Genomic DNA, 21,289 nt, shown 5'->3' with positions numbered 1-21,289 from the left:
TTCCCAAATCTGGACATGTAAAGTTTCAGACTTCTGGTGAAACTTCAGCTGTAAAGACTGACCAAGCAGTGAGTACACCTCACCCACTTCGAGGATAGAATCGAAACAAAAGCATCCAGGTGAAAATATCTCTGGGCATAGGCACACTAATCAAAGTGAGCTGATCTGTGCCTGAAATCACTCAGTATTTTGTATACTTGGATCTTTTCAGCAGGCAGTCAGGGCCTTGGTTTAAAGAAAGACCACACTTCCAACAATGCAGTGCTCCCTCAGTAGTGCATTGGAGTGTCAGTTTTAATTTTTGTATTTAAGCCCTAGAGTGGGTCTTGAATTCTGCAACGTTGTGATTTAGAGGCAAGAGTGCTACCGAGTGAGCCATGACTGACTCTCTGTAGCAACAGATCTAATGCCCCTCCACTGTGGCAAGTTTCCTAGTAGAGTGTAAAAGGATATTGATATCTGCCCAACCCACCCCTGACCAAATATGAAAATATTCTGGCTCCAGAATGTCCTTCAGGAACGTATTCATTGGACTGCAGAAGTTCTGCTCTATGCCTAATCCATCATAAGCAGGATATCACAGTAATTTTCAGCCCATATGTAGCTTTTGAAGATTTAACCAATGACAGTTTTAATTCCTCAGGGGGCAAACATAAATTAAGATAGTAAGCAGCAGAGTTTTCCTGTGGGAGTTTTGGTTAACAGCATGGTAACATACGTATGTCATATTATTAGTGATGATTATATTTTGGATTCTCTATTATAAATATATTTATTAAGTATTTGATAACTGTCAAAAAAGCTGTTGCTGTTTAACAGCAGCCAGAATGATTCCCCGAAATAAATTGAAGCATGAGCTGGCCTTGGAATCACAAGCAGTATTTTAAGCTGCTTATTCTTACAATGAGTTTGTGCTTCTCATTGAAAGGTTTATATCACCACTGTTAGAGTTTCAGGGATTTTATACTAGCCACCCACACAACCCTCAGAGATATCTGTACTTATCTAATTATGGCCTCTTCAGCATTCACAATTTTAATTGCTCCACCATTGGTGGATGTGTCTTCAGCTGCCTAGATCCTAAGCTCTGGAGTTCTCTCCCTAAACCTCTCCAACTCTCTACTCTCTTACTTCCTTTAAGATGCTCCTTGAGACCAACCTGACCAAGCTTTTGACCATCTGCCCCAATATTGCCTTATGTGATTCAATGGCTAATTATGCTTTAGAACTTTCCCATAAAGTGCCTTAGGATGTTTTATGTTCAAGGCACTCTATAAATATAGGCCTGAATCTTCTGGTAAGGAGAGCAGTGAATGACTCAAATTAAGGTGCTGAGGCACATCAACTTGAGGAAGTCCCAACAAGCACAGATGTGCAGTACTTACAAGGGAAGTTCATACTTCTGATTGCCAGTTTCATCCTGCTCCGATTGCTGCACAATTCTCTGTAACAGGGGAATCAAGTGACCAGAACCACTGAGACTTGGGCTGTTTGCCCTACACTAACATTGGTTTTTAGATGGATTTACTTAGAGTTTTTCAGAGCAAGCATAAAATACATTTAACAGCATAACTCTAAGTAAATCAGCTGGCGTATCAAAGCACAATCACAAGAATGTCATCTCACTCTTGACAATGTTCAACTCCAGCCCAGAAATATTGACCCTTATACTCCAGCAATGTTCGCTCCCTCCCCATCTCCCCCCCTTCCACAACCACCCCCCACCACTGGCAAAGTTCACCCCCCTCCTGACAATGTTCATCCCGCTCCTGGCAAGCAGGGGTCAGAAAGAGAGAGGCTGAGTATTTTGAGGGGGTGAAAAGGTGGGGGTGGAGCTTTTTCAGTGAGTGAGAGGGGGGGTTGAACTGCTTCAAGGGGTGAGAGGGTTGAGCATTTTCAGGGGCTGAGAGGGGGAGGCTGAGCATTTTCGAGGAATGAAAGAGGGTGTTGAGCATTATCAGGGGCAGAGAGAGGGAGGTTGAGCGTTTTCGGAGGCAGTAAGAAAGAGGGCTGAAGATTTTCATGGGGTGAGAGAAGGAGGTTGAGCATTTTCTGGGTGATAGGGTGACCCCACTGTCAGCAGTGAACATTTTTAGGGGGTGAGAGAAGATCAAACATTTTTAGGGCATGAGAAAGGGAGGTTGAGCATTTTTCGGGGTGAGAGAGGAAGGTTGAGCATTGTATGGGATGACAGGTCCATTTAAAACAGTGTAAGTCAGTGAACTGAAGACAGACCATTTCCAGAGGCAATGGCAAGCCCAGTCATGGCTTTTTAAAATATTCTTCCAAGGGATATGAACATCGCTAGCAAGACCAGTATTTGTTGTTCATCCCTAATTGTCCTTCAGAAGGTAGTGGTGAGCCGCCGTCTTAAACCACTGCAGTCCGTGTGTTTTCACAGTGCTGTTAGGATGGAAGTTCCAAGATTTTCACCCAGTGACAGTGAAGAAATGGTGACATAGTTGTCCTTCTATATGGCAAAGGCTGTGGGTTTGGAAGGTGCTATCAAAGGGGCCTTGGTGAATTGCTGCAGTGCATTTTGTAGATGGCACACACTGCTGTTACTGTGTGTCTATGTTGGAGGCACTGAACGCTGAAGGTGGTTCACAGGGTGCCAATCAAGCAGGCTGCTATTTTCTAGATTGAATCACTTGAGTGTTGTTGGAGCACACTCATCCACGCAAGTGGGAGCATTCCATCACACTCCTGATTTGTGCCTTGTAAATGGTGGAAACTCTTGGGAGAGTCAGGAGGGAAATTACTTGCCTCAGAATTCCCAAGCCAGAATTTTTACATTGGTCTGCGGGGATGGGCTTGACACACCAAGGTGTAAAATGACGCACGGTGACATCGGGCGTTATTCCTGACTTCACCATGCGCTATTGTAATATTTCGGTGGGCGCTATGAGCTCTGATGCGCATCCACCATTAATTAACGGGCTACTTAGGCCTTTGAAGTATTAATTGAAGGCAATTTTTCGGATCCCATATGATCTTCAGAGCGTCACACAGGTGGAGCAGGCAGGCGGTTAGGCTACATTTTTAAAAACCTCATCCACGGGCGGGATAAGAGGGGTGAGTGGGCTCGCAAGTGGTCTTTGTAGACATTTAATGTTTAAATTTACTCCTACTTGCATGTGTGAACAAGAGAACTTCAAATCTCTTCACAGCTGCTTGCACTGGAATAACAGGCTTCAGGTCAGGACCATAGAGTAAACGTCATTCTTGGGGCCTTGCTGGTTTCAGGCAGCCTTCCCTTACCCTGGCAATGGGAGTTGTGCTCTCTACTTGAGGCACCGCCTTTGAGGAGGAAGAGAGGGCCAGAAGGGGGAGGAGGCTAGGAGTCCATGTTCAGCCTCCGGGGAGCCATCTTTGAGAAGAGAGGCGCAGGCACAAGGGGTGTAGGGCCAACAGGAAGTGCAAGGCAGAAGGGGCCACAGAAGAAGCTAATATCCTGCTCCCATGATTTACAGGCAGCGATGCAGCTACCTCAATATGACTGAGGTGCAGTGCCAAAGGAGGCTTTGACTCTCAAGGGAGACAGTCACCTCCATCTATCAGATGATAGGCCCTGAGATCAGCACCAACTATGTGGGTGGGAACCCCATGCCAGTGGCGTTGAAGGTCACAGCTGCCCTCAACTTCAATGCCTCCGTTCTTTCCAGGGGTTGGTGGGTGATCTTTGTGGAGTCTCCCAGTCAGCTGTCCACACTGTCAAGCAGGTGACAGATGCTCTGTTGAGGCATGCATTGAATTTCATCCACTACCGCTGGGGCGAGGGCAGCCAGACAGAGTGAGCCAGAGGTTTCACAGCGATCGCTGGGTTCCCTCACATCCAGGGTGCAATCGATTGGCCATCAAGGCATCTGCAGGTGAGCTGGGTGCCTGTGTCAACAGAAGCAGATTCCACTCCATTAAAATGCAGATGGTATGTGACCATAGGGTGCAGACTCTGCAAGTCAGCGCAAGGTACCCAGGCAGCTCCCATGATGCATACATCCTCAGACACTCTCAGGTGCCAAGGCACATCAGTGCTCCAGCCCAGCTGGATGGATGGCTGCTGGGTGACAAGGGTTATCCCCTCAAAAGGTGGCTCATAATGCCTCTCTGCCATCCAGAAACAGAAGCTGAGCAGCGCAACAATAGGAGCCATGCCTCCGCAAGGGCTGTGGCATAGAGAACCATCGGTCTTCTCAAGATGTGTTTCTGATGCCCGGACCATTCAGGAGGCGCACTCCAGTACCCTCAGATCGTGTGTTGCTGATAGTGGTTGCATGCTGCGCTCTCCACAATATAGCGCTGGAAGAGGGCGATGCACTGGAGGAAACAGATGTAGACGCAGATGCTCTGGCTGCACATGATGAGTCCCAGTAGTGAGTCTAAGGACAAGCATGCTTAGGAGAACGCTGAGGGGATGGACAATGACCCGGGCAACCTCCAGGGAGGCAGGGACACCCGGGAGGCTTTAATCTAACAAACTTTCAGCTAGCCCACCACATATGGACAACCAACACATGACAGGGCTGCAAACTCCATACTCGATACCTGAGAGCAACATCTGCCTGGTTAGGAACATTAACTATGTCCCTTGTCAATAAAGCTCAACGACAAACAAGTCATAACATGGGTTCGCATACACCGGCTGAAGTAAGGAAACGCCCTGAGCATTGTTCACAACTAAAGCATTTAATGAATTCACAAAACAAAACAGATAAGAAACTTCATTCACAGGTGTTGAGCTGCACACCGAATTATAATCAACTAACACCAGGGCAACAGAAAACCACCAGTGAGAAGCCTGTGGTGTGTCTAAGGTGCCTTAAGCTTATGTTTTTGGGTGTTATGTCTAGGTGCTCCCTCCTCACTGGCACTGGCATTGGAGACAGCCTGCTCAGTCTGCTGTCCTGTTGGCCTTGATGACCTTGGCGGGCGTCCTCTGGCCCGTGGAGCCTGTGATGACCCCACCTAGGAGGGAGTGGCCAGTGGCATGGTTGGCATTTCCTGTTTCTGCAGCCTCATCGGATCCCACGGTCATAGGCAGAGAAGCAGAGGAGCTGCTGCCCTCATCTGGAGCACCCTTGAGAGGAGCCCACAGAGGCGATGGGCAGTTTGTGCGCTGTGAGGTCAGTTCGGACCTCCCTGCTCACCATTGATGGATGGGCACCTAGCTGAGATATTGGGATACATCTCCCACACTGACACTGACCACCTGAGGTCAATGCTGCTGTGAGGGCTTGCAGGTCAGAACATATCCCCAGGAAGCCCTGATTCTTCTCTTGGAGGAGCCTCTCCATGAGCGTCCCCACTGTCTCCATGTTGGAGGCATTGCTCTTGGCCATGAGGGTCAATGCATTGCTGATGCTCTGCGTGGACTCCTCCATCACGGAAACCAAGGCACGCAAAGCCTTATGTATCTCTGCCAGATCCTCTCGCACACCCTGATGGACTTCCAGCGTCTGCTGCCTCCCGGGATGACTCCAGAGCCACATCATCAGCCACCAACTGAGCATGTTCCTGGTCCCCAGCCATCCTTCAACTGCTGGCACCATGGGCACTCTCTGTCTCCGCCTGCACCACAAGCGAGTGCCCTCACCACTGTGCCCTGGAACACTAGCTGACAATCTAATGCCCACTGAGGTGCTAGTATCTGCACTGATGCCTGCCTGGCTGGGATGGTGTGACGCTGGTGCTTGTAACTTGTCCCGGCCCTCAGGTGTTAGTGGCGGCCCCTCTGCCTCCTCGCTCCGGCCCTGCTCCGGTGAGGCTGAAAGGAAGAACAAGGACATTTGATTAGTTGAAGTTAGGACACTGTTAATGTGCATGCCTGGCCCCTGGATCAGTATGCGCTCCTTTTTCCATAATCAATGGGAAATCCATGTTTGCCAGCTGAATTCACTGAACAGCCAACAGTGAAATGGTTGCAAGGACAGACATTGTAACCTCAGTGAACGGCACTCTTACCTCCTCCTGGTAGCCCAATCTCACTGCTACCGGTTGACCTGGGCACATGGTGCCTCTCCAGCTGGAGAGTCTCCTGCTCGTATCTGGTGAGAATCACCAACTGTGCCTGGCCTCCGAAAGTCCGCATCCGCTTAGAGTTATTGTGTTCAGTCTTCTCCTGAAAAGGAGAGAGGAGCATTGATTAGTCCACCCTGTACCTGGACTGCCATTGCATCTCTCCATTCCCACCTGAGTGAAACATTGCAGGGCTCATGTGAGCCCTGGAGCAGCCGTACGCTCACACCAAGCAGCCAGGGCTGATCCTCTTGTCCAGGTGCTGCCTCCATTACATTTGCCACCCACACTGTATGACCTTCTGAAGCAAGGAAGCACTACCACATAGAATGCCAAGGGCAGCAGATGGATGGGTGCCCTGCCTCCTGGAAGCTCCCCTCCCAGTCAGTCAGCCACCTGATTTTGACATATTTTGAAGTTCCAGCACTGTGCCTAGGTACAGATCCTTGAGGCCGCCCCAAAACAGTACTATAAGTATAAGTGTACCACATGCAGCGGTTACAGAACCCAGCTCAGCACCACCCTCTCAGGATGAACTAGGCAATAAATGCTGGCCTAGCCACCGAAGACCTCATGCTCTGAATGATTCGATGTAGGGGGGGTAGCAACCTAACTGCTGTGCTAAGTGACCCATGCCAACATGGTACTCGCCCTTCCCGATTGCAACAGGTCATTGAAACGCTTGCAGCACTGAACCACATTGTGCACGCTGACCCCTTCTGCCATCTCCTCCCAGGCACGCTTCATTAAGTGGGGGGGGGGGCCTTCCTCCCGTCCCTCAGCACAAGGATTTCACACTGTGCTGCCACCTCCTCGAGGAGGTCAGCAAGGCACTCATCTGAGAAGCGAGGGGTACAGTGCCTCACTGACCTGCCCTCCTGCCTGGCCTGCTCACCAGCAGCGCTCTCGGGAGCCTTTTTGCTGGTCATTGTTGCCAGCCTTTAGAAAGCTGCTTGCACACTCTGGGGGAATCCAAACTGAGCATTAGTGAACAGATTATTTCTGAGTTAGTACTGCTTAATAGCACTGTCAATGACACCTCCATCACTTTGCTGATGATTGAGAGTAGACTGATGGGGTGGTAATTGACCAGGTTGGATTTGGATTTGTGGACAGGACATAACTGTGCAATTTAATTACATTGTCAGGTGGATACCAGTGTTGTAACTCTTTTGAGTACAAACCTGTTTCCATCTGTTTCAGATGAAGTTACATTGTTTCATAGTTTGCCATTGTGAGATTTGAACTCTTGATCTTGGGGTTACAAGCCCAGTAGGTGCCATTTGCCTTTTAAATGAGCCCTCCTTGTCTAAGTCCTGCCTCCTACCCATACCTGACGACCCTAATTGGGTGCCAAACTCAGGTCTGGGCCAATTAGTGGCTGGCGCTTTGAAAGTTGCGTTGCATCACTGACACTGATATGGTGCGGCGTCAGGACCCAGAATTAGCCGGATGTCTAGTTTCCCCAACTCCAGAATGAAAATTGAGCCTTTAGCCTCTAATATAGTGGTGATCATTTCACAATAATCTGTTTGCAGCTGAGTATCAGCCACACTGGAGTCACAAGTGTGTCAGACTTCGCAGGATAGGGTTCACATGTTGCTTTTCCCCGAAAAATATTAATTAACCAACTTGTTTTTTTTTAATGACGGAACACCAGTTTTCATGGTCATTTTACTCCCTGGTGCTTGTCCATAAATTACAGAATTTATTGAATTCAAATTCGCACTTTACTATGGTGAGAATGGAATTCGCAACTTTTAGGTTGTTAATCTAATAGTATAACCACTATTCTCCCACGTCCAGTACCTGTACACAGTTTCACACAATGCTACTAAATACTCTGTGAGATGGTTAAATTATTACCATACAGACCAGAAGTTTACAGATTAAAGCAACTTTTATTTATAGACAAGTGAGGCAAATATTTAAAGTGCAATTTACTTATTAAGTGGACATGAAAAGAGTGTCTACAAGGATACATTAGCATGGCTTCTGATTTAATTCCATTCTCTCTGTCAAACTGAGGAGCAACCTTTTTGTTACTGCACAGAAAATTTAGTCTCTCTTGCCCCTGGTGTAACACTTCATTTCTATCATTTAGAGCTCGTTTCTGAGAACTGCTCCACTTGTTGAGACAAACAGCTTTCAGAACATCTCACCTCCTCCAAAAAGAGCTGTTTTTAATTCTGTAGATGTCAAAACTAACACTCTAGAAAATCTCCACATTCACTCCTCCTTGACAACATCACGTAATATCCCAGAAAAACATCCAATCATCAATGGAGATTGCTGAAGTGGGTTAGCAGTTCTTTATGCCCTAGGAAACCTTTACTAATGAAATCAATGAGGTCAAATGCTAATTATATCATGCACACCGTTTGAACAAATGAATAAGGAGACAAATTGTGTGTGCATTCACAACCCATTTCAGGAAAGTGGAAAGTTTCTGCAATAGCTTAATACCAGCTGCAAAGTTCTTACAATTAAAGTCAACATGTGTCAGCCCACCTTATATTTGTGGTTTCTCATGTCCAAATCCCACAATTGTATTCTGTAGAAAGTAATTTACAACTTTGCTTATTCGCCACTGTGGGGTTGTGCTACTTGAGAAGGGAGAATGAAGTTGTAGAATGAGTACCATTTGTTAAAATAAATACTTTGTCCTTTCAGTAGTTATGATTCTTGGTGATGCCTTCTCTCTAAGTTCTAACAGATTTTTCACCAGACTGCCAGGTCAAAAGCTTTGCAAAGGTAGAAAGGCAAATCTTTGCTATGAAACTTTCTGCCCGGAATTAACCAAATATCTAAAGCTTCAGGTCACACTGCAATCGTGAACAAGGTTAAAAGGAGAAAGTTGCATCCATCCACATAGGCTGAAGTATCACATCAATGAGTGACCTTTAGAAAATGCAGGAACATTTATAGAAGTTTGGAAAAAAGTCACCTAGTCAACAGGAAGTTAATATTGAATTATCTTTTGAGGCTAGATAATAAGATCATAAGAAATAGGAGCAGGAGTGGGCCATTTGGCCCATCATGCCTGCTCCACCATTCAATATGATCATGGCTGATCTGATTGTGGCCTTAACTCCACTTCCCTGCCTGCATCCCATAACTCATGACTCCCTTTAGGTCAAAATCTGTCTAATTCAGCCTTGAATATACTCAATGACCAAGTCTCCATTGCTCTCTGTGAAGGAGAATTTCAAAGACCAGCAACCCTCTGAGAGAAGAAATTCCTTAACTCTGTCTTAGATGGGAGACCACTTATTTTTAAACTGTGCCCCCTAGTTCTAGATTCTCCCATGCAGAAAAATAACCTCTCAGCATGTACCCTATCACGCCCCCTCAGAATCCTATATGTTCTAATAAGATCACCTCTCATTCTTCTAAACTGCTGTGAGTATAGGCCCATTTTGCTCAACCTTTCCTCTTGATATCCCTTCCATCCTGGGAACCAGCCTAGTGAACCTTCTCTGATCTGTTTCCAATCAAACTATGTCCCTCCTCGGGTGCAGTCCCATCTATGTCCTGTGCACTTGATTGAAAGAAGTGTAACTTTATAATCAGCTTCTGGCGGTGATGTTGGAAGGTAAAAGGGGAAGTTCTCACCACATTGACTGATTTCAGTAGTTGCTGGCTCTGGGGCAGGAACAGAAAGGTGAAACCTTGAAGTCTGTGACTGTCCATTTTAATTTTCCCATGTGCTAAATCTTGAAGTTAGGGTCACGTTGGTAACTCCCATTCAAAGTTGAGGCCAGTGGCACTAACCTTGCAGTCGGAAGAAGTACAGCACAGAAACAAATCTGATTGTAGGCTGTTGGTATGTTTCTTCAAAAACAATTGATGTGAACTATTTAAATAAATAAACCTGCACTTTTTTTTTATGGGAATACCTTCAGCAATAGCGATATAGAGTACTCAGATTGTCAGTGACTGCACTGAGAGGCTGCAGAAAATAGCAACCTGAAGAAGATTGCCTGATGCAATCAGAGTATATGGATTATTAGCAAAATGATACATTGGAATAATTTCAAGGCTATTTGGAATGATTTCAAGGCTATAATGTAGTTTTGAGCTTCATCGTTGTAGCTGAAGGCACCACGAACACTATTATATTACTACTTTATAATCACTGTCAGCTATCCAATCCTTTTTGTGTATTATACAGAAGTTTTCATCATTCATTGTATAGGAAGATATTTTTCTCTACATATGGATTTTCCCCATATATTTCTGTAATGCTTAAATTCTGGTTGCTTGCCAGATCATTTGACTCAAACTTTTTTTGAGTTGCAATATTCTTCAACAATCACGTATGACCTTGAACTTCTTTTTAGTCCTGCAACTGTATACTATTAATCACCTTGATCAGAAGGATGCTCTGGTTGTTATGTGTGATCATAAGTGTGTCATTTTTGAATGCATTCTTGATATTTGTATACAACCCAACCAAAGTAATTCTCCCCCCAACCCACCCACTGCCCCCAAATTTCCCCACCTCCTCATTTTGCTAGCTTGGTTTCAACTGCAAAAAAAGTGGTAAAACTTCATGTTCTGAAATACTGGATGATGTTTCTGATGTGACTGAGATACTGAGCTGTCAATCTATTTAACTGTTAAATATGCAGTGTTATGTATCAAATAATTTACTTAAAGGCTTGTGGAATAAGTCAAATTTTCCCCAGAGTATGAAATAGCAATCTTGGATACATTCATAACAGGACAAAAGGCACCCTCCAAGAACAATTTCAATTAAAATGAACAGATTTCATTGAAAATTGTATATATGCTTAAGTCTTGCATTATAGGCGCATTTGCTGGAAATGTTGAAAGTTAATGGGTGGAATTTTCCGGCCCTGTTGTGGCGGAGGTGAGGCCATAAATGTGGTGAGCCATTCAAAAGTCCATTGACTTCGGCAGGACTGGAAAATCCCACCAGCGTAAGATTCTTATGAATGTTCCTGATTATAATTGATAATAAATGGAACTGAAAACCTGAATACATAGGCTTTTCAGCATTTTAGCTCATCCATTTTATAGCAGTACTGATGCAGCAATTGTATCATACTTCAAGGTTTTATTCATCAGATCAACTTGATATTCAACAATTATCATCAGGCAATATAGACAGAAGGCTAGATTCATACTGTCTTCAACACAACCTTCTCTTGTAACTTGAATGCATTATTTGTGATCTAAGGGGCAGCTACTGAGCAATCGCAGGCAGTATTTCTGGTTTCCCTGTTTTAGATGGAATTCCAGTCCAATCTTGGACTGACTGTGCGATGGTTACCTTGTGCAGCAGATTGAAATCAGTTGGTTTATTTCAGAACTGTACAAGTATCAGGTAGGCTTAATCTAATATTAACAGACACAGCAACTGCTACAGTATATATTCTTTCTAGTTAAGTACATATATGTATGTATATTTATGTTTTTCACTTAATGTAATTAAAATCTTTCTGGCTACCTTTCATTTTCCAACAAGGATCATACTGATAGCTCACCAAAATTGTCTTATTTCCTTTATTGACTGATTTTTTTCGCGAATTTTCAATTCTAGTTGTTCTTCCATTTCCATCTCTGTAATCCTACTCATGTTTGTCCTGTTTCTTTGGTTCCTGCTGAATCACAGTCACAAGAAGATTTTCCTGAAGAGTAAGGTTGGAATGAAGCTTCTTCATACCATCTCACTTTAAAAGTAATTACTGTTGGCAAAATTTGGAGTCAGAGCATATAAAGTAGATCAGCCTATCCTTCCTCCTTTCGTGAAAGGCCTGGCCTGTTAATCTCTATAATAATGATGCAGGATGTGTTATTTCATCAATGTTGCATTCTTGTTTTATTATTGTCTCCAGAGACAATCTTCTATTCCTTCTGTTGTCAGTGGATTGTGTCAGTGACTGGCTGATTCTTTGCTCATCAATGGTATGTCCAATCACTGATACCTTATGTAAGGATCCGCCACTAACGTTCTACTATCTTCTGTAAGGATCCACCACCAGTGTTCTACTTAGGTTCAGCAATGTGTCACTGTCATAATGTGGCACTTCTGACTGGCTGATTAGGTTTTTCATGTAAGCCATGCATAGTTGTACAGAAGTGCCTTCTGTATCTGAAACAAGGCACGTTAGTGCCAATGCAAATAATCAATGTAAATGGACATTAAGATGCACAATTGTGCTATTTTGTTAACATAGAAACTTAGAAACATAGAAACTAGGAGCATGAGTAGGCCATACGGCCCTTCCAGCCTGCTCCGCCATTAATTATGATTATAGGTGATCATCCAACTCAATAGCCTGCTCCCGCTTTCTCCCCATATCCTTTGATCCCTTTTGCCCCAAGAGCTATATCTAACTCCTTGAAAACATACAATGTTTTGGCCTCAACTGCTTTCTGTGGCAGTGAATTCCACAGGCTCACCACTCTCTGGGTGAAGAAATTTCTCCTCATCTCAATCATAAATGGTCTATCCTGTATCCTCAGATTGTGACCCCTGGTTCTAGACTCCCCCATCATTGGGAACATCCTTCCTGCCTCTACCCTGTCTAGTCCTGTTAGAATTTTATAGGTTTCTATGAGATCCCCCCTCAGTCTTCTGAAGTCTTGTGAATATAATCCTAACCGACTCAATCTGTCCTCATATGTCAGTCCCACAATCCCAGGGATCAGTCTGGTAAAGCTTTGCTGCATGCCCTCTATAGCAAGAACATCCTTCCTCAGATAAGGAGACCAAAACTGCACACATTATACCGTGTGGTCTCACCAAGGCCCTGTATAATTGCAGCAAGACATCCCTGCTCCTGTACTTGAATCCTCTTGCTATGAAGGCTAACATACCATGTGCCTTCTTTACCGCCTGCTGCACCTGCATGCTTACTTTCAGCGACTGGTGTATGAGGACACCCAGGTCTCATTGCACATTCCCCTCTCTCAATTTATAGTCATTCAGATAATAATCTGCCTTCCTGTTTTTGCATCCAAAGTGGATAACCTCACATTTATCCACAATATACTGCATCTGCCATGCATTTGCCCACTCACTCAGCTTGTCCAAGTCACACTGAAGCATCTCTGCATCCTCCTCACAGCTCACCCTCCCACCCAGCTTTGTGTCTTCTGAAAATTTGGAGGTATTACATTTAGTTCCCTCATCTAAATCAATAATACATAGCGGTACCCGACTAGTCACTGCCTGCCGTTTGGAAAAGGACCCATTTATTCCTACTCTTTGTTTCCTGTCTGCAACCAGTTTTCTCTCCATCTCAATACACTACCCCCAATCCCATGCGCTTTAACTTTAAACACTAATCTCTTCTGTGTGACTTTGTCGAAAGTCTTCTGAGAGTCCAAATAAACCACTTCCACTGGCTCCCCCTCATCAACTCTACTAGTTACATTCTCGAAAAATTCCAGTAGATTTGTCAAGCATTATTTCCCTTTCATAAATCCATGCTGACTCTGTCCGATTCTGCCACTGTTTTCCAAGTGCTCAGCTATTAAATCTTTTATAATGGACTCTAGAATGTTCCCCACTACCGACATCAGGCTGACTGGTCTATAATTCCCTGTTTTCTCTCTACCTCCCTTTTTAAATAGTGGGGTTACATTAGCTACCCTCCAATCCGTAGGAACTGTTCCAGAGTCTAAAGAATCTCGGAAGATGACCACCAGTGCCTCCACTTTTTTTCGGGGCACTTCCTTAAGTACTCTGAGATGTAGATTATCAGGCCCTGGGGATTTATCGGCCTTCAGTCCCATCAATTTCCCCAACACCATTTCCCTATTAATACTGATTTCTTTCAGTGCCTCCCTCTCACTAAATCCTGCGTTCCCCAACATTTCTGGTATGTTATTAGTGTCCTTTGTGAAGACAGAACCAAAGTGTGTATTTAGTTGGTTAGCCATTTCTTTGTTCTCCTATAAATTATAAATTTCCCTGTTTCTGACTGTCTTCACCAATCATTTTCTCTTCACATACTTATAGAAACTTTTACAGCCAGTTTTTATGTTCCCTGCAAGCTAACTCTCGTTTTCTCCTTCTTAATCAATCCCTAGGTCCTCCTTTGCTGAACTCTAAACTGCTCCCAACCCTCAGGTCTGTTAATTTTTCTGGCCAATTTGTATGCCTCTTCCTTAGATCTAATACTATCTCTAATTTCCCTTGTAAGCCATGGTTTGGCCACCTTGCCTGTTTTACTTTTGCGCCAGACAGGAATTAAACAATTGTTGCAGTTCACCCATGCGCTCTTTGAATGTTTGCCATTGCCTATCCACCATCATCCCTTTAAGTAACATTTCCCAATGCATCATAGCCAACTCGCGCCTCATACCATTGTAGTTTCCTTTATAAAGATTCAGGAACCTAGTCTCAGAATCAACTATGTCGCTCTCCATCTTGATGAAGAATTCTATCATATTATGGTTGCTCATCCCCAAGGGGCCTCGCACAGCTAGAATGCCAATTATTCCTTTCTCATTACACAATACCCAGTCTAGGATTGCCTGTTCTCTAGTTGGTTCCTCAAAGTATTGGTCCAGAAAACCAGTATACACTCCAGGAATTCTTCCTCTACGGTATTGTTACTAATTTGATTTGCCCAATCTGTATGCAGATTAAAGTCACCCATAATTACAGATGTTCCTTTATTGCATGTGTCTCTAATTTCCTGTTTAATGCCATTCTCAATATCACCCGCTACAGGTTTTTTGCTCTATCCATACAGATTCCACATCATCGGAGCTAATATCTTTCCTCACTGTTGCCTTAATTTCCTCTTTAACCGGCAATGCAACTCCACTGCCTTTTCCTTATTGTCTGTCCTTCCTAAATACTGAATACCCTGAATGTTTAGTTCTCATTCCTGGTCACCCTGCAGCCATGTCTCCATAATCCTGACTATATCATACCTGTTTCCATCTATTTGCGCAGTTAATTCATCCACTTTATTGCAAATGCTCCTCAAGTTAAAGCACAAAGTATTAAGGCTTGTCTGTTTAACATTACTTGTCCCGTTCCCACTATTCTTCACTGAGGCCCTGTTTGATTCTTGCACTTGATTTCTCTGCCTATCACCTTCCTTATTCCCCTTTCTGTCTTTTGTTCTTGTCTTTGATTCCCCCTCCTCTGATTCCTTGCATAGGTTCCCATCCCCCTGCCATTTTAGTTTAAACCCTCCCCAACTACTCTAGCAAATATTCCCCCAAGGACATCAATCCTGGTCCTGCTCAGGTCTAACCCATCCAGTCTGTACAGGTCCCACCTCCTCCAGAGCCAATCCCAATGTTCCAGGAATCTGAAACCCTCCCCCTCACACCATCTCATCAGCCACGTATTCATCCGATTTGTCCTGCTATTTCTACTCTGACTAGCACGTGGCACTGGTAGTAATCCTGAAATCACTACCTTTTGAGGTTCTACTTTTCAACTTACTTCCTAACTCCCTATATTCTGCCTTTAGGACCTCATCGCTGTTTTTACCTATGTCATTTGTACCAATGTGTACCACGACCACTGGCTGTTCACCCTCCCCCTTCAGAAAGTCCTCTAGCCGCTCTGAGACATTCTTGACCCTAACACCAGGGAGGCAACATACCATCCTGGAGAAAAGTAAGAATACCTGGAAAAACTCAGCAGGTCTGGCAGCATCTGCGGAGAGGAACACAGGTAAGGTTTCGAGCCCATATGACTCTTCAACAGAACTAAGTAAAAATAGAAAAGACGTGAAATATAAGCTGGTTTAATGGGGGATGGGGGGGTTAGAGCAACCCCCCCTTAAACCTCAATACTTTTTATGTTTTAGACTCCCCAGACAACCTGCCTCCTATTAATCTCTGCCCTGCTTAATTATACATACACATACACACATATGCACACACATCCTTTTCCACAGAACAACACAATATTCCCAAAGATATTTTAATAAAACATCTATTTCTTACACCTCCCTCCTTGGCAAAAAAAGAATCATCATAATTCCAAAAAGATGGCTTCATTTTTCAACCCATTTCTTATTTCTTACTAAATTCAACTAGACAAACAAATCTATTACACTATAGTGTACATGCATTAACCATAAAAAAAATATACAAGTGTTTTGCAAAAATAGAGTTCATTCCAGTCCATTCTCCATCTGCCAATATCCAAGTTCTTTTGCATTTTAAATTTTTGACAACACATCTGCACTTAAATTTTCTCATTCAGCCACATGTATAATTTGTAAATTGCTGGTTGCAATAATAAACTCCACCCAATTAGTCTTGCGTTTCTGTTCTAAAACTTTTCCAGAAACTTCAAAGGCTTGCAGTCAGTATATATAACTCTTGAAAGAATTGTTTGCAGCATATACTTCAAAATGCTGCAAAGCTAGCACCAAACTCATTCTCTTTCTCTATAGTTGAATATTTCTCCTGGTGTACATTCAGCTTCCGTGAGAAATACTCTACCGGCTTCTCAATTCCTAGTTCATCTTCTTGTAGTAACACAGCACCAATGCCCACATCACTGGCATCAATAGCCAACTTAAACTGCTTTGTATAATCAGGTGCTGATAGAACAAGTGTAGTTGTTTGTACAGCTTGAAAGCTGTCAAATGCCTTCTAACACTCCTGTGTCCATTGATTTTTTTTAACAACCCAGTCAGCGGAGCAACTACACTACTGAGATTTGGCATGAATTTTGATAAAATCCACTCATGCATAGGTATCTCAAAACTTCCCATTTTGTTTTAGGCACTAGGAATTCCACAATGGCTTTTACATTTGCATCTCGTGGGGCCACTTGACCAAATCCAACAGTGTGGCCTAAATAGGTAACTTGCGCTTTAGCAAATTCGCTTTTAGCCAAATTTATAACCAAATTGGCTTCCTGCAGTCGATCAAACAGTTCTTTTAAATAGTGTAAATGTTCACCCAGCATTTGACTGAATAATATTAAGCCATAAATATAAACAGCACAATTGCTTAGTCCCTCAGTCACTTTGTTTGTCGCTCTGAAACGTTGCTGGTACATTTTTAATACCAAAGGGCATTACTTTGCATTGATATAGACCATCCCACATCACAAAAGCTGATATCTCTTTTGCTCTTTTTGATAAGAGTACTTGCCAATATCCTCGCAGCAAGTCAATTTTTGTGATATACATTGACTGTCCCACTTTCTCAAAACAATCCTCCAGTCATGGAATAGGATATGAATCTGCTTTTGTTGCTGCATTCACTCTTTGGTAATCAATACATAGTCTTTGTGATCCATGCAGTTTCAGTACTAATAAAATGGGTGAACTCCAATTACTGTGACTGAGCAGCTTTGCATCATCTGCAATCTTGGATATATTGCACTCTGTCCCCTCATCTAATTCATTATATAGATTGTAAATAGCTGATTTGCAAGCACTGAATCTTGCGGCAATCCCCTAATTACATCCTCCAATCCCCAAAATGATCTGTTTATTGCTACTTTCTATTTTCTGCCAACTAATCAATCTATGTTAATGTAATACCCCCAGTCTAATGGGAAGAATTTTCCCGTCGGTGAGCGGGGGTGGGGCCTGCTCGCCGACGCATAAAATTACATCACCGCATGTCAGTCAGATTGTCAGTTTGGCGGACGCGCAGCCGCGTCAGCTGCGCACCCACCGAACTGTCAAAGGCCTATTAAGACCATTAGCAAAGTCATTAAAGCAGTTAAGAATGCTGCTTGTCCAACTTTAAGGTTAGCGGGCAGGCGAAGAGCCCAGGCGGCCTTCACGTTTTTCATGAAACCTCATTCTAAAATCTAGGAAATTCTGGAAGATCAAAACTAATGCATCCAGTATCACAGCAGCACCCCTTCTAAGACAGTAGGATGTGGCCTATGAGGTCCAGGGAAGTTTGTCGGTTTAGCGTCCTATTTTTTACTTTACTAATATTAGCGACGTTAAATTCTTCACTCTCACTTCCTCAGAATTACTGTGAAGACAAAGACCAAGACCGCAAAGTTCGTTTCCATACCACCCATAGTTTTGGTACCAAAATGGTATATGCACCATGCGCTCACACTTCCAGCATAGCCTGTGAAGGTCTTAGAGCAGGTGTTCAGAGTGTGGGCTGAGAGTATGCAGAGTAGTCCAGTTGTACTGCTGATTTAATGCTAGTGCTGCCAATTTTCGACCTCATCGTTGCAGTTAAAGCCCTATCTTAAACAAAGATGGTTGAACGTGCCATCAGCAATTGGAAACATTCATTCTAGCACAATTGCAAACTACTTCCAAGTTTGTTGCTAATTGATTTCTACTGGCTCTAAGTTTGTAGAGGTGTTGTGAGTTTCCTAGTGCTATTCAATGTTGGTGAAGTGATGTTTCAAGTGACTGTTATGGCACAGCCGACGGTAAATGCTGAGTTGTTCAAATTCCAGAGGAAAACTTGAGACAACTGCCACAACTAATTTTTGCAATTTGTATGCTTTGACACGCGGGCTTTGAATTCAGTAGTAATGAGACCACCAAGCCTTATAGGTTTTTTACAAAACTAGATTAAACATTTATTAATAAAAGAAATGATTTTAAGTGCATACATATGTCTGCAAATTACTACTATAATAACTTCTAAATCCCCTAATTAATCTGACTCCCAGTTACACCTCCGTTCAGGCAACAGTAAGACATAGAGAGATGAAAACAAAACTGCGGATGCTGGAAATCCAAAACAAAAACAGAAATACCTGTCTGGCAGGTCTGGCAGCATTGGCGGAGAAGAGCCAAGTTGATGTTTCGAGTCCTCATGACCCTTCAACAGAACTAAGTAGAAATAGGAAAGGGGTGAAATATAAGCTGGTTTAACAGGGGGGGTGTTGTTGGGATAAGCAAGCAGTGATAGGAGGAGATAACCAAAAGATGTCACAGACAAAAGAGCAAAGAGGTGTTGAAGGTGGTGATATTATCTAAAAGAGTGTGCTAATTAAGATTGGAGAGCAGGACAAGCAAGGTAGCTCTAGTGGGGGTGGGGTGAAAGAAACCATGGGTGGAATACATTTAAAAATAATGGAAATAGGTGGGAAAAGAAAAATCTATATAAATTATTGGAAAAAACAAAAGGGAGGGGGAAGAAACGGAAAGGGGTGGGGATGGAGGAGGGAGTTCAAGATCTAAAGTTGTTGAACTCAATATTCAGTCCGGAAGGCTGTAAAGTGCCTAGTCGGAAGATGAGATGCTGTTCCTCCAGTTTGCGTTGAGCTTCACTGGAACAAAGACCAAACACAGACTGGGTGACCGCTTTGCAGAACACCTTTGGTCTGTCAGCAAGCATGACCCTGATCTCCCTGTCGCTTGCCATTTTAGCACTCCACCCTGCTCTCTTGCCCACATATCTGTCCTTGGCATGCTGCATTGTTTCAGTGAAGCTCAACGCAAACTGGAGGAACAGCATCTCATCTTCCGACTTGGGAACCTTATGGGGAACCTCCGATGGGGATTCCTCAGTGCATTTTTGGGGTGCCCCCACCCCCCCCAATACTTCACTGGGGAGCTCAGAAGTTACGATTTGCGATTTATTAGCCTAAGCCTAGATATTGTCCATGTCTTGCCACATAAGGACATGGACTGTTCCAGTATCTGAATAGTCATGATTGGTACTTAACACTGTGCAACCATCAGTGAACATCTCCACCTCAGACCATCTCTGACCTTATGATGGAGGGAAGATCATTAATGAAGCAGCTGAAGATGGTTGGGCCTAGGACATGACACTGAAGAATTTGTGCAGTGATGCCCTGGGACTGACATGATTGGCCCCCAACAATTGTAACTATCTTCCTTTATGCTAGGTATGACTCCAGCCCTCCGATGCCCATTGACTTCAATTTTATTAGGGCTCCTTGATGCCACACTCAATCAAATGCTGCCTTGATGTCAAGGGCAGTCTCTTTCAATTCACCTCTGGAATTCCGCTCTTTTGTCCAAGTTTAGGCCAAGGTGTTGATGAGGTCTGAAGCTGGCTGAACCCAAGCTGAACATCAGTGAACAGGTTATTTCTGTGTAAGTGCCGCTTGATAGCACTGTTAGTGACACCTTCCATCATTTTGATGATTGAGAGTTGTCTGATAGAATGGTAATTGGACGGATTGGATTTGATCTGTTTTTTGTGGATGGCACATACTTGGGCAATTTTTCACATTCAGGTATTTATCAGTGTTGCAACGGTACTGGAACAGCTTGGTTAGTGGCACAGCTAATTCTGGAGCACAAGTCTTCAATATTACAGCGCGATTTTGTCTGTGGCCATAATCTTTGCTGATTCCAGTATCTTCAGCTGTTTCTGGATGTCACATGGAGTGAATCAAATTAGCTGAAAACTGGCATCTTCAATGCTGGAGACCTCAGGAGAAGGCCAAGCTTGATCATCCACTTGGTACATCTAGCTGAAGATGGTTGTATGTGTTTCAACCTTGACTTTTGCACCTGGGCTTCCTCGTCATTGAGGTTGGGGATATTCTTTGAGCTTCCTCCTCCTGTTTGTTGTTTCATTGTCCACCACCATTCACAACTGGATGTGGCAGGACTGCAGAGCTTAGATCTGATCCGTTGGCTGTGGGATCACTTTGCCCTGTCAATCGCATATTGCTTCCACTATTTGGTATGCATGTAATCATGTGTTGCTGTATAATAACATTGTCACCTACTTTTAATCTTATACTATCCATAACTTCTCTAGTTAGCCATGGATGTACCATTTTCCAGGAATATTTTTATTCCTTAAGGGAGTATAAATTAACGTTTCAATTTTCAACAAATTGAAAGCACTACACTGCGTAGCTATTTTACAGTCAGAATATGCTACATTACCAGAATTCAGGAACTGTTTGAAGTAAAAAGTAAATCACTGAATTATGTTAAGGTATTTTGAAGTAACTTCTGCAAACTCTTACCAGCTGAAATCCATTTTGATGTGTAATCTTTCACATTTTCTGACCTCCTAAAATTCTGGCTTCTGTAGAAATAGTTTATTGAACTCATACTGTGAATAAAATAGGCCACTGCTAGAGCAAAACTCCCATTCACTGCATGATAGAAGATTGACTGCTGATCCCTGAATCTTTATCTGCTTTCAGTAGAATATTTCGACCACATGCCAACAGACTTTGACAGCACAAGACCAGCTTTCCCCTTTTTGACGGAAACTTGATTAGCTTTACTCAAACAACTAGTAATTTCCTGTCAAAAACCTTTTGATAAAGGACTTCACTTGAGGAATAATGGACCTCTGAAGTGATTGAGACACCCAGATTAAG

At 43.5% G+C, this 21,289-nt stretch overlaps 1 protein-coding gene across 5 annotated transcripts in view; it reads left to right on the top strand.

Moving 5' to 3' along the window:
• The window catches only part of tenm4 (teneurin transmembrane protein 4), a 523,453-nt gene that overhangs the window by 77,001 nt on the left and 425,163 nt on the right, over positions 1-21,289 (top strand). Inside the window, exon 4 of one of the 5 annotated variants that reach the window (XM_041199171.1) lies at positions 17,758-17,773. The exons of the other annotated variants lie outside the window; for them this stretch is intronic. Within the exon in view, the coding sequence (XP_041055105.1) occupies positions 17,758-17,773 (16 nt within the window). The remainder of the gene's footprint in view (positions 1-17,757; positions 17,774-21,289) is intronic. 5 annotated transcript variants of the gene reach the window in all.

The sequence above is a fragment of the Carcharodon carcharias genome, chromosome 11 (genome assembly GCF_017639515.1).
Source record: "Carcharodon carcharias isolate sCarCar2 chromosome 11, sCarCar2.pri, whole genome shotgun sequence".
Classification (NCBI taxonomy): domain Eukaryota; kingdom Metazoa; phylum Chordata; class Chondrichthyes; order Lamniformes; family Lamnidae; genus Carcharodon; species Carcharodon carcharias.
This window is presented reverse-complemented; position numbering and strand designations above follow the sequence as displayed.